Source organism: Mus musculus, chromosome 4 (genome assembly GCF_000001635.26).
Source record: "Mus musculus strain C57BL/6J chromosome 4, GRCm38.p6 C57BL/6J".
In the NCBI taxonomy this organism is placed as follows: domain Eukaryota; kingdom Metazoa; phylum Chordata; class Mammalia; order Rodentia; family Muridae; genus Mus; species Mus musculus.
Window position 1 is genome coordinate 122300488 of NC_000070.6, and position 14489 is coordinate 122314976.

At 41.9% G+C, this 14489-nt stretch overlaps 1 protein-coding gene across 1 annotated transcript; it reads right to left on the minus strand.

Moving 5' to 3' along the window:
* Window positions 1–390: 390 nt before the first annotated feature.
* Gm10573 (predicted gene 10573) lies at window positions 391–13332 on the minus strand. The gene is made up of 3 exons (NM_001378656.1): window positions 13200–13332; window positions 1173–1270; window positions 391–510 (listed from the first exon to the last, which is right to left on the minus strand). Exons 1-3 carry the CDS (start codon window positions 13330–13332, stop codon window positions 391–393), a joined length of 351 nt encoding a protein of 116 aa, NP_001365585.1.
* Between the last annotated feature and the right edge of the window lie 1157 nt (window positions 13333–14489).

The following is a 14489-nucleotide window of genomic DNA, read 5'->3' on the forward strand; positions in this document are numbered from 1 at the left end:
GTGATCTGATGCTTTCCTCTGGCCTCTATAAGCACTGCACTTACATGAGCCCATACCAACTCCCCAAACCATACATCTATACACACAGAAAAAAAATTTAAAAATGTAATATAAAAAATGTGAAGTACAAAGCAATTGAAGACAAAATGGAACATTGACATCTGATGTCAACTCATGCTAACACATGTGCACAGAGTAAGGAGAGAGGAGGGGTGCAGGGGTGCACATACATATATACAAGCATAATAACCAAATAATTTAAGTTCCACAGTGCTTACAGGAACATCTTAAAGGTAACTTCTTTGAACTGATATGGGTGGATTTCTAAATAATTACAGTCAATGTTTGTGAATAGAAGAAGCAGTGATTCCTCATGTAATAGAAGGACACTTACAGGAGCTGGTGTTCCTTAATGTATGCAACAACATTGTAGCCATGCTGCAATTTAGGATTCTGAGCAAGACTCTGACACAGTTGGGAACAAGCATCCAGGACTTCTTTCTCCACATTCTATAAAAAAAAAAAAAAAAAGAACAGTGAGAAATGAAAGGTCAGGACTCTTAGTAACCAGATCTTTTCTCGGGGGAAAGTAACTAAAGTTGTGTTTGGGGGTTGGAATGATAATGTTCTCCATTGGCTCAGCTATTTAACATGTGGTTCTTAGTTAGTCGTGATTTCTTAGCATGTTATGGGGAGGTTCAGCCTTGCTGGAAGACATAGATCACTGGGGTGGATTTGAAGGTTTCACAGGCTTGCTTCACTTCAATTTTTTTCCCTTGTTTCATGCTTACTCTTGAAGCCTTGTTCTGTCATCTTCCACCATGATGAACTCTTATCCCTTTGGAACCATAAGCCCATATAAACTCTACATAAGTTGCCTGTCGTTATGGTATTTTTATCACTGCAACAGAAATATAACTCATTTAAGATGAGACCATCTTACGTCCACTAGGTTATCCAGCATGATGGCACATGCCTGCAATCCCAACACTAAGGAGGCTGGGGCAGGAAGACCAAGTTCCTGACTGGTCTGAGCTATGGAACAAAATCTTGCATCCCAAAACAAAATGAAACAAACCCAGTGGATATCTGTTTTTCAAGGTGGAGCTTTCAAATAGCACTGTCTATTAAAGCCCTCAGCAAATGCCACAGAGAAGGAGCTGGCATCTTACCTTCATCTTATTCTTCCCATCCTTTAGAGACTGGCCAAAAGTTCCAGATTTTGGTGTTTCATTAGAGGTTTTCATGGAAATCGCGAATAGAGTGATCTCTAAACAACAAGATCAATGATGGAAACATATGAATGAAAACATTACTTTTAAAAGATTTATTAAATGTATTACTTCTTGTGTTTGTGTATTTTCCTACTTATATATCTCTGCATCTCCTCTGTACAATAATCTCAGAGGCCAAAAAAGGATCTCAGGCCGACAGCAACAAGAGTCACACACAGTTCTAAGCTGTCATATGTGCTGGCAACCAAAGCCACGTTCTCTAGTCTCTTAAACCATTAAGCTATATTTATTTAGCCATGAAAACAGGAATTTATATTATCTGACATTGTAACACAATATAAAAAAGAGATCTTAGTTTGGTATTTATACACTGAAAAAAATATTAAAATTCCTTGAGTCTTGTTTTTATAAGAGAATATTTTTTTCTTTATTAGATATTTTATTTATTTAAATTTCAAATGTTATCCCCTTTCCTCGTTTCACCCCTTAAATCCACTATCCCATCCCCCCTCGGCCTGCTCACCAACCCACCCATTCCTGATACCCTGTTCTGGCATTCCCCTACACTGGGACATAGAGCCTTCACAGGACCAAGGGCCTCTTCTCGCACTGATGTCCAACAAGGCCAGCCTCTGCTACATATGCAGTTGGAGCAATGGGTCCCGCCATGTGTATGCTTTGTTCACACTTTAGTCCCTGGGAGCTCTGGGATTACTGGTTAGTTCATATTGATGTTTCTCTTAGGGGGCTAAAAACCCCTTCAGCTCCTTGGGTACTTTCTCTAATTCCTTCATTGGGGGCCCTATTCTTCATCTAATGGATGACTATGAGCATCCACTTCTGTATTTGCCAGACACTGGCAGAGCCTCACAGAAGACAGCTTTATCAGGCTCCTGTCAGCAAGCTCTTTTTGGCATCTGCAATAGTGTCTGGGTTTGGTGGTTGTTTATGAAATGGATCCCCAGGTGGGGCAGTTTCTGGATGGTCATTCCTTCTGTCTCTGCCATGAACTTTGTCTCTGTAACTCCTTCCATGGGTATTTTGTTCCCCCTTCTAAAAAGGACTGAACTGTCCACAGTTTGGTCTTCCTTCTTCATGAATTTCATATGGTTTGTGAATTGTACCTTGCCTATTCTGAGCTTCTGGGCTAATATCCACTCATAAGTGAGAGCATATGATGTGTGTTCTTTTGTGATTTGTTTACCTCACTTAGGATCATATCCATCCATTTGTCTAAGAATTTCATGTGTCCATTGTTTATGTACCACATTTTCTGTATCCATTACTCTGTTGAGAGACATCTGGGTTTTTTCTACCTTCTGGTTATTATAAATAAGGCTGCAATGAACATAGTGGACTCTGCAGGTCCTCACAGCCACAGGAATAGAACAGATCTAAGCACAGCTTCCCAGCAGGCTGCAGAAAACCAGCTAGGGTCAGCCTGACCCTTTCCTGAAGAAACAGACCTTATCTTCTCTCACTTATCTTGCACTCACTAATAAGTGGATATTAGCCCAGAAACTTAAAATACCCAAGATACAATTTGCAAAACTCAAGTATATCAAGAAAAAGAAGACCAATGCATGGATACTTCATTCCTCCTTAGAATAGCGAACAAAATACCCATGAAAGGAGTTAAAGAGATAAAGTTTGGGGCTGAGATGAAAGGATGGACCATCCAGAGACTGCCCTACATGGGGATCCATCCCATAATCAGTCACCAAAAGCAGATACTATTGCATATGCCCATAAGATTTTGCTGAAAGGACCCTGATATAGCTGTCTCTAGTGAGGATATGCCAATGGCTTGCAAATACAGAAGTGGATTCTCATAGTCATCTATTGGATGGGACACAGGGCTTCCAATGTAGGAGCTAGAAAAAGTACCCAAGAAGCTGAAGGTGTCTGCAACCCTATAGAGTGAACAACAATATGAACTTACCAGTAACCCCAGAGCTGCATATGTAGCAGCAGATGGCCCAGGCAGCTATAATTTGGAAGAGAGGCCTCTTGGTCTTGCAAACATTATATGCCCCAATACATGTGAAGGCCTGGACCAAGAAATAAAAGCGGTGGGTAGGGGAACAGGGTGTGTGAAGGGTATAGGCGACTTTCGGTATAGCATTTGAAATGTAAATGAGGAAAATAGCTAATAAAAAGTTGAAAAAATTATCAGTCTCAAACTGTTTTGTTAAAATAGACACCAATCTTCACTTGACTAATTTCTTTTTTTTTTTCCATTTTTTATTAGGTATTTAACTCATTTACATTTCCAATGCTATACCAAAAGTCCCCCATATCCACCCACCCCCACTCCCCTGCCCACCCACTCCCCCTTTTTGGCCCTGGTATTCCCCTGTACTGGGGCATATAAAGTTTGCAAGTCCAATGGGCCTCTCTTTCCAGTGATGGCCGACTAGGCCATCTTTTGATATATATGCAGCTAGAGTCAAGAGCTCCGGGGTACTGGTTAGCTCATAATGTTGTTCCACCTATAGGGTTGCAGAACCCTTTAGCTCCTTGGCTACTTTCTCTAGCTCCTCCATTGGGAGCCCTATGATCCATCCATTAGCTGACTGTGAGCATCCACTTCTGTGTTTGCTGGGCCCCGGCATAGTCTCACAAGAGACAGCTACATCTGCGTCCTTTCAATAAAATCTTGCTAGTGTATGCAATGGTGTCAGCGTTTGGATGCTGATTATGGGGTGGATCCCTGGCTATGGCAGTCTCTACATGGTCCATCCTTTCATCTCAGCTCCAAACTCCGTCTCTGTAACTCCTTCCATGGGTGTTTTGTTCCCAAATCTAAGGAGGGGCATAGTGTCCACACTTCAGTCTTCATTCTCCTTGAGTTTCATGTGTTTAGCAAATTATATCTTATATCTTGGGTATCCTAGGTTTGGGGCTAATATCCACTTATCAGTGAATACATATTGTGTGAGTTTCTTTGTGAATGTGTTACCTCACTCAGGATGATGCCCTCCAGGTCCATCCATTTGGCTAGGAATTTCATAAATTCATTCTTTTTAATAGCTGAGTAGTACTCCATTGTGTAGATGTACCACATTTTCTGTATCCATTCCTCTGTTGAGGGGCATCTAGGTTCTTTCCAGCTTCTGGCTATTATAAATAAGGCTGCTATGAACATAGTGGAGCATGTGTCCTTCTTACCTGTTGGGGCATCTTCTGGATATATGCCCAGGAGAGGTATTGCTGGATCCTCCGGTAGTACTATGTCCAGTTTTCTGAGGAACCGCCAGACTGATTTCCAGAGTGGTTGTACAAGCCTGCACTCCCACCAACAATGGAGGAGTGTTCCTCTTTCTCCACATCCTCGCCAGCATCTGCTGTCACCTGAATTTTTGATCTTAGCCATTCTGACTGGTGTGAGGTGGAATCTCAGGGTTGTTTTGATTTGCATTTCCCTGATGATTAAGGATGTTGAACATTTTTTCAAATGCTTCTCTGCCATTCGGTATTCCTCAGGTGAGAATTCTTTGTTCAGTTCTGAGCCCCATTTTTTAATGGGGTTATTTGATTTTCTGAAGTCCACCTTCTTGAGTTCTTTATATATGTTGGATATTAGTCTCCTATCTGATTTAGGATAGGTAAAGATCCTTTCCCAATCTGTTGGTGGTCTTTTTGTCTTATTGACGGTGTCTTTTGCCTTGCAGAAACTTTGGAGTTTCATTAGGTCCCATTTGTCGATTCTCGATCTTACAGCACAAGCCATTGCTGTTCTGTTCAGGAATTTTTCCCCTGTGCCCATATCTTCAAGGCTTTTCCCCACTTTCTCCTCTATAAGTTTCAGTGTCTCTGGTTTTATGTGAAGTTCCTTGATCCACTTAGATTTGACCTTAGTACAAGGAGATAAGTATGGATCGATTCGCATTCTTCTACACGATAACAACCAGTTGTGCCAGCACCAATTGTTGAAAATGCTGTCTTTCTTCCACTGGATGGTTTTAGCTCCCTTGTCGAAGATCAAGTGACCATAGGTGTGTGGGTTCATTTCTGGATCTTCAATTCTATTCCATTGGTCTACTTGTCTGTCTCTATACCAGTACCATGCAGTTTTTATCACAATTGCTCTGTAGTAAAGCTTTAGGTCTGGCATGGTGATTCCGCCAGAAGTTCTTTTATCCTTGAGAAGACTTTTTGCTATCCTAGGTTTTTTGTTATTCCAGACAAATTTGCAAATTGCTCCTTCCAATTCGTTGAAGAATTGAGTTGGAATTTTGATGGGGATTGCATTGAATCTGTAGATTGCTTTTGGCAAGATAGCCATTTTTACAATGTTGATCCTGCCAATCCATGAGCATGGGAGATCTTTCCATCTTCAGAGATCTTCTTTAATTTCTTTCTTCAGAGATTTGAAGTTTTTATCATACAGATCTTTCACCTCCTTAGTTAGAGTCACGCCAAGATATTTTATATTATTTGTGACTATTGAGAAGGGTGTTGTTTCCCTAATTTCTTTCTCAGCCTGTTTATTCTTTGTATAGAGAAAGGCCATTGACTTGTTTGAGTTTATTTTATATCCAGCTACTTCACCGAAGCTGTTTATCAGGTTTAGGAGTTCTCTGGTAGAATTTTTAGGGTCACTTATATATACTATCATATCATCTGCAAAAAGTGATATTTTGACTTCCTCTTTTCCAATTTGTATCCCCTTGATCTCCTTTTGTTGTCGAATTGCTCTGGCTAATACTTCAAGTACTATGTTGAAAAGGTAGGGAGAAAGTGGGCAGCCTTGTCTAGTCCCTGATTTTAGTGGGATTGCTTCCAGCTTCTCTCCATTTACTTTGATGTTGGCTACTGGTTTGCTGTAGATTGTTTTTATCATGTTTAGGTATGGGCCTTGAATTCCTGATCTTTCCAAAACTTTTATCATGAATGGGTGTTGGATCTTGTCAAATGCATTTTCTGCATCTAACGAGATGATCATGTGGTTTTTGTCTTTGAGTTTGTTTATATAATGGATTACATTGATGGATTTTCGTATATTAAACCATCCCTGCATCCCTGGAATAAAACCTACTTGGTCAGGATGGATGATTGCTTTAATGTGTTCTTGGATTCGGTTAGCGAGAATTTTATTGAGGATTTTTGCATCGATATTCATAAGAGAAATTGGTCTGAAGTTCTCTATCTTTGTTGGATCTTTCTGTGGTTTAGGTATCAGAGTAATAGTGGCTTCATAAAATGAGTTGGGTAGAGTACCTTCTACTTCTATTTTGTGAAATAGTTTGTGCAGAATTGGAATTAGATCTTCTTTGAAGGTCTGATAGAACTCTGCACTAAACCCATCTGGTCCTGGGCTTTTTTTGGTTGGGAGACTATTAATAACTGCTTCTATTTCTTTAGGTGATATGGGACTGTTTAGATGGTCAACTTGATCCTGATTCAACTTTGGTACCTGGTATCTGTCCAGAAATTTGTCCATTTCGTCCAGGTTTTCCAGTTTTGTTGAGTATAGCCTTTTGTAGAAGGATCTGATGGTGTTTTGGATTTCTTCAGGATCTGTTGTTATGTCTCCCTTTTCATTTCTGATTTTGTTAATTAGGATTTTGTCCCTGTGCCCTTTAGTGAGTCTAGCTAAGGGTTTATCTATCTTGTTGATTTTCTCAAAGAACCAACTCCTCGTTTGGTTAATTCTTTGAATAGTTCTTCTTGTTTCCACTTGGTTGATTTCACCCCTGAGTTTGATTATTTCCTGCCGTCTACTCCTCTTGGGTGAATTTGCTTCCTTTTTTTCTAGGGCTTTTAGATGTGTTGTCAAGCTGCTAGTATGTGCTGTCTCCCGTTTCTTCTTGGAGGCACTCAGCGCTATGAGTTTCCCTCTTAGAAATGCTTTCATTGTGTCCCATAGGTTTGGGTACGTTGTGGCTTCATTTTCATTAAACTCTAAAAAGTCTTTAATTTCTTTCTTTATTCCTTCCTTGACCAAGGTATCATTGAGAAGAGTGTTATTCAGTTTCCACGTGAATGTTGGCTTTCCATTATTTATGTTGTTATTGAAGATCAGTCTTAGGCCATGGTGGTCTGATAGGATACATGGGACAATTTCAATATTTTTGTATCTATTGAGGCCTGTTTTGTGACCAATTATATGGTCAATTTTGGAGAAGGTCCCGTGAGGTGCTGAGAAGAAGGTATATCCTTTTGTTATAGGATAAAATGTTCTGTAGATATCTGTCAGGTCCATTTGTTTCATAACTTCTGTTAGTTTCACTGTGTCCCTGTTTAGTTTCTGTTTCCACGATCTGTCCTTTGAAGAAAGTGGTGTGTTGAAGTCTCCCACTATTATTGTGTGAGGTGCAATGTATGCTTTGAGCTTTACTAAAGTGTCTCTAATGAATGTGGCTGCCCTTGCATTTGGTGCGTAGATATTCAGAATTGAGAGTTCCTCTTGGAGGATTTTACCTTTGATGAGTATGAAGTGTCCCTCCTTGTCTTTTTTGATAACTTTGGGTTGGAAGTCGATTTTATCCGATATTAAAATGGCTACTCCAGCTTGTTTCTTCAGTCCATTTGCTTGGAAAATTGTTTTCCAGCCTTTCACTCTGAGGTAGTGTCTGTCTTTTTCCCTGAGATGGGTTTCCTGTAAGCAGCAAAATGTTGGGTCCTGTTTGTGTAGCCAGTCTGTTAGTCTATGTCTTTTTATTGGGGAATTGAGTCCATTGATATTAAGAGATATTAAGGAAAAGTAATTGTTGCTCCCTTTTATTTTTGTTGTTAGAGTTGGCATTCTGTTCTTGTGGCTGTCTTCTTTTTGGTTTGTTGAATGATTACTTTCTTGGTTGTTCTAGGGCGTGATTTCCGTCCTTGTATTGCTTCTTTTCTGTTATTATCCTTTGAAGGGCTGGATTCGTGGAAAGATATTGTGTGAACTTGGTTTTGTCGTGGAATACTTTGGTTTCTCCATCTATGGTAATTGAGAGTTTGGCCGGGTATAGTAGCCTGGGCTGGCATTTGTGTTCTCTTAGTGTCTGTATAACATCTGTCCAGGCTCTTCTGGCTTTCATAGTCTCTGGTGAAAAGTCTGGTGTAATTCTGATAGGCCTTCCTTTATATGTTACTTGACCTTTCTCCCTTACTGCTTTTAATATTCTATCTTTATTTAGTGCATTTGTTGTTCTGATTATTATGTGTCGGGAGGAATTTCTTTTCTGGTCCAGTCTATTTGGAGTTCTGTATGCTTCTTGTATGATCATGGGCATCTCTTTTTTTATGTTTGGGAAGTTTTCTTCTATTATTTTGTTGAAGATATTAGCTGGCCCTTTAAGTTGAAAATCTTCATTCTCATCAATTCCTATTATCCGTAGGTTTGGTCTTCTCATTGTGTCCTGGATTACCTGGATGTTTTGAGTTAGGATCCTTTTGCATTTTGTATTTTCTTTGACTGTTGTGTCGATGTTCTCTATGGAATCTTCTGCACCTGAGATTCTCTCTTCCATTTCTTGTATTCTGTTGCTGATGCTCGCATCTATGGTTCCAGATCTCTTTCCTAGGGTTTCTATCTCCAGCGTTGCCTCGCTTTGGGTTTTCTTTATTGTGTCTACTTCCCCTTTTAGTTCTAGTATGGTTTTGTTCATTTCCTTCACCTGTTTGGCTGTGTTTTCCTGCTTTTCTTTAAGAGCCTGTAACTCTTTAGCAGTGCTCTCCTGTAAATCTTTAAGTGACTTATGAAAGTCCTTCTTGATGTCCTCTATCATCATCATGAGAAATGTTTTTAAATCTGGGTCTAGATTTTCGGTTGTGTTGGGGTGCCCAGGACTAGGTGGGGTGGGAGTGCTGCGTTCTGATGATGGTGAGTGGTCTTGATTTCTGTTAGTAGGATTCTTACGTTTGCCTTTCGCCATCTGGTAATCTCTGAAGCTAGCTGTTTTAGTTGTCACTGTTAAGAGCTTGTTCTTCAGGTGACTCTGTTAGCCTCTATGAGCAGACCTGGAGGGTAGCACTCTCCTTAGTTTCAGTGGGCAGAGTATTCTCTGCAGGCAAGCTCTCTTCTTGCAAGGCAGGTACCCAGATATCTGGTGTTCGAACCAGACTCCTGGCAGAAGTTGTGTTCCACTCACTAGAGGTCTTAGGATCACGTGTGGAATCCTGTGTGGGCCCTTGCGGGTGTCAGGCGACTCAGCTGGCAAGGTAGCCGGGGCTCGAGTGGAGTGGAAGGGGTTTGTGCCCCAGATCAAGCCCGGGTAGCCTGCTTCCCTATGTACCGCAGTCTCAAGTTCCACGCGATTGGATTGGGGTAGGCGCTGTGTTCCACTCACCAAAGGTCTTAGGGTCCCGTGGGGAGTCCCGTGTGGGCCCTTGCGGGTGTTGGGCAAGACTCTGCTGTTAAGGTAGCCCGGGGCTCAAGTCTCGAGTCGAGCGGAAGGGACTTGTGCCCCAGATCAGGCCCGGGTAGCCTGCTTCCCTATGTACCGCAGTCTCAAGTTCCGCGCGATTGGATTGGGGCAGGCACTGTGATCCACTCACCAGAGGTCTTAGGGTCCCGTGGGGAGTCCCGTGTGGACCCTTGCGGGTGTTGGGCAAGACTCTGCTGGCAAGGTAGCCCGGGGCTCGAGTCTCGAGTCGAGTGGAAGGGACTTGTGCCCCAGATCAGGCCCGGGTAGCCTGCTTCCCTATGTACCGCAGTCTCGAGTTCCGCGCGATTGGATTGGGGCAGGCACTGTGATCCACTCACCAGAGGTCTTAGGGTCCCGTGGGGAGTCCTGTGTGGACCCTTGCGGGTGTTGGGCAAGACTCTGCTGGCAAGGTAGCCCGGGGCTCGAGTCACGAGTCGAGCGGAAGGGCTTCACTTGACTAATTTCAATGATCAGTTTCCAGGCTGCCCATAACCGACCTATGTACATGTGGTATGATGAACTGCTATGTACTTTTATGGTGGTAGTATAATTTTTTGTTGTTATTTTTGTTTTATTGTTGTTATTAGTTTTTCATGTGGGGTATCATTCAATACTGTGGAGAAACTCACGAGAATCTTACTAGTGACTAAATAATCCACACTTGCCTTGAAATTGCAAGCATCTACCTCTTCCTGGTATCACAGGTTTGCGTCATCAGACTTGGCTTGTTTTCTTCTTCAGGGAACATTTCTCAGTGGCTTCCAGGATACTGAGCTCTCCTGATCTCCATACACCCCACAGGCAGTTCCCTCACTGTCTTTGTTCTGGGCTGTGTTTTGGTTGGCCATTCTTTCTCCAAAAGCTGAGGTGTCCCTATTCCTGGCATAGTCACTCCTGGGATGATTTCCCCCTGTGACAGGGCTTTAAATTATCCCCAGACCAGTAGATCTGAACTCAATTTCTCACCTGTGCAAACACCTCTGTAGCACTGGCCAGCTGTGTAAAAAGGAAATCAGATTGACTGATTTGTAAATTGGGTGTGCTATCACATGCCTATATCCCAGTACACCAGAGGTGGGACAAAGGGATCCTGTGTTCACCTAGCTTAGAATACACAGCAGTGAGACTGGTTTTTAAAACACAGTGCCCTTCCCCCAGAAAATACAATGATCTGGTGATAGTGGTACCTTTTTCTGACACCCTACAACATGGAAAGCAAAAGAGAAGCAGGATTCCAAGGTCACCTTTAGAACTATGGACTTGGGACACCTGTATTGGCAGCACTCAGAAGGTGGAGGCAAGAGGATCACTGGAGATTTGAGGCTAGCCTGGACTATATAGTGAGCTCCAAGAAAGCCATGGCTACAGAGTGAGACCTTGCCTTAAAATAAAATAACAAATTTAAATAAAATAGAGAGAAAGAAAAAGGGGGGAAAAAAGGAATTCTATACTATATATTAAGATAAAGGACAACCCATGCTATATGAGACACTGTCTACAAAAACCAAGTTAGCCAGGCATATGATGTTAAACCCAACACTTGGGAAGTAGGAGATCAAGGGAATCCTTGGCAACACAGACGATTCTATGTTACCTCAGGCCATATGAAATTAAAGAAGACCATAGCCAAGTTGTAGTGTAACAATGAGTAAAGACTTGTACTACCAAGCATAATGTTCTGAGTTCAATCCCTGGGATCCACATGTGAGAAGGAAAGAATTGACTCCAGAGAAATGTTTCTGATTCCTTCACGTGTTGAAATGTGCGTGCCTCCAAGGTACCCCACCTTGGTAAAAACAACTTCACTTTCAAATTGTCCCAGCCAAAAACTGCTGTATCATCTCTCCTCCCTTCAGCTCTCAGGCTAAACCCTTGTTGCCACTCTCAAAAGAGTCAATGTCCCACCACTTCCCCACACTTCATGTTACCAAACACCTGTCACTGTACAACTCTGAGTCACAGGCATCTCTGGAGGTTAAAGTCTGCACTGTCCCCTTGCAGCTACTGTGACATCTACAATCTTTTCTTAACACAGCAACTACAACAGAAACGAGGACACTTGTGGAACAAGACAGACAGGTTCTCATACATTTAATCCATAAATTCTGACACTATACATTCTCTCTCTTCCCTTTCTATAGTTCCTGGAATGTGCTTGGCCCTTATTCCTTTTCAGCTATCATAGGAGGAAAGAAAAATCAACTGACTAGCAACAGGGATAAATTCAGAGTCTCCAGGACAAACAGGGCACTGAGCTGAATGTTACTTGGGGGATCACCTTGAAAAGATTCTTGAAGAAAATGAATCTTCACAGCTAATAAACCTTAGTCTATCAAGAAACATGAGAAAACACCCGTTGCCCCTGTTGACAAGCATCAGAATTCTTTGTGATCTAAGTCGACAGTTCCTCAATCCCTTTCTTTTTAGTGAGGACTTCTTCTGAGAGATCACAGCCACAGCTTTGTTTCAGTGACCACTGGAAGGTTCTGCATGGCCATCTATTGTCACAAATAGAACAACACTTACAATTTATTTTAATTTTAACTGTACATGCCAGGGACTCCTCATGTAGCTTTGGCTGACCTGGAACTCAACGCATAGATCAGGCAGGCCTCAAATATAGAGATCATTCTGGCTCTGCCTTCTGAGTTCTGGGGAATTACCTTCCTAAACTAGCTCTATTGAGGCTCTAACTGCCACAATGGATTAGAACAATTATTTACAGTGTAAACCAGGATCATTCTGCTACCCATCTCTTTACAAGTTCCAGGTCCAAGTCCAACACTAGTCTTAAAAGCCTAGGCATATGTTTCCAGCTTCTCTTCCCTTGATCCCTCTGCTCCTTTTACACTCATTAGAATACATATAATAACCCCATGGTCTTTCCATTTGCTGTTCCTTGCACCACACATCCATATGGAATCTTTACTCATCCACTTCAGCTCTGCTCAGGTTTCACACTTGTGTGAATTCTGCCCTAACTTGCTCAGATGAAGCACAAACTCACACCTCAGGCTCAATCTTCTTTCAGGCTTTATATCTGTTTTCACAGCACCCATGGTCATTTGACTTGTTTCCATCATTTCCTTATTATATGTTTTCCCCTCCTTCCTTTCCCTCCTATAGTAGGTGAAAAGGAGTAAGGTCCAGGCACATTCTACGAACTATAAAAAAGGAGAGAGACTGTATAGGATCAGGATTTGTGGGTTAAAGTTCCAGAAGAATGAAGACTGCTTCATTCTCAGATATAGCAGATGCTATGAAGTAACTGTGAAGTACATGCAGGTGCCTGGTAGATCTATGTTCAGATGTGAAGGAATGAAAGCCTCAGGGAGCTGCCGTGAGTGAGCTCTGCAGGGACAAGGTGGCCTGTGAAATACTGCAGGCTGATGCCCTAGCTGCTGGAATTTTAATAATGACAACATAAACCCCAGCAGTACACAGCTCTCTCTGAAGGCTCAGCAAAGGCATATGGATCCTTTCCCTTCAATGCAGACTAGCCTCCAAATCCCAATTCCTGGTCATTCCAACTTTGGCTTTGAAGATGTGAATCCACAACAAAAAGAAAGAGCTTTGTCTGCCCTGTGCCAATCTACTCCTCACTCACCAAAATCGGTCCAGATCATCAGAGGTTGCAGGCCTGATTCTGACTCAGGGTCCAGAGCCACAAGTGAATGGGCATCACAACACCAAGACAGAAGGCATACAGACAGGAGCCTCAGGGAGCAAGGTAACACCATCTTAGCTCAGTGGCATCAATGAGTGCATGTGTCTTGCAATCAGGGTGCCTTGCAGGAATTCAGGTGACCACGCCCCTGCAGGGCTGGTGCCACAGCTTGAGCATTCCCTGCAGCAAAACCTATTTGACAGATATTTATTTTGTGCTTACAACAGACCGAAAGCTGCTCTTCTGTCTTCTAGGGACACTTATACAATGCTTCCATTTTATACATAAAGACACCGACATGACTATTTTAGAGTCCTCAGGGAATTGAACCGTGCCTCTTTTTCTCAGCTGTGTCTTAACAGAGAAGACTCGTCTGAATGATTTTTGTTCTTATTTAGTTTGTATCCCTCTTAATAGAACTAAAATATTTCCCCAGGACTAATGTCCCTTTTATACAAATTAATCCTTACCATAAGGTATAGTACACTGCATCATTTGAAACCTTCCTTAGAAACAGCTCCTGGCACTCCACTCCAAACAATTATATGTTCCTCATTCCCCTTTAGCTGCCTGGTCCAACTTTCTTTCCTTGTTGTCTCTGTAGCCTAGTCCTGCTGAAAATCTCCCTTTTACAGCTCATTCACTCACCCACCTACATAGGAGAAAAACAGGAATATATCCCAAATATTGTCCTCTGACATCTACGTGTACTGACCTACACACACAAACACACACACACACACACACACACACACACACACACACACACACTACTACCACCACCATGAACAACAACAATAGCAACAGCAAAATAACAGGAATTAACAATCGTTGCTCATTAATATATCTCAATATCAATGAACTCAATCCCCCAAAAGACACAGACAGACAAACAGAATGGATGTGAAAACAGGATCCATCACTCTGATGCATAGAAAAAACATATCTCAGCATCCAAAATAGACATTATCTCAGAGTAAAGGGTGAGAAAAATATTTTCCAAGCTAATAGACCTAAGAATAAAGCTGCTGTAGCTACTCTAAAATCTAACAATGTAGTCTTCAAGCCCTTTCTGGATATCTTATAAGACACCTTCCTCTTCTTTTCCCTAGCTAAATCTTCCTCCTCTGTAATTTTATCTTTACCCATGGAACTCTATCTACCCTTCAAGATCCAAAACAAACAACACCCTGCCATGACTAGCCATGGAGGAAAATCCATTCTCATTTC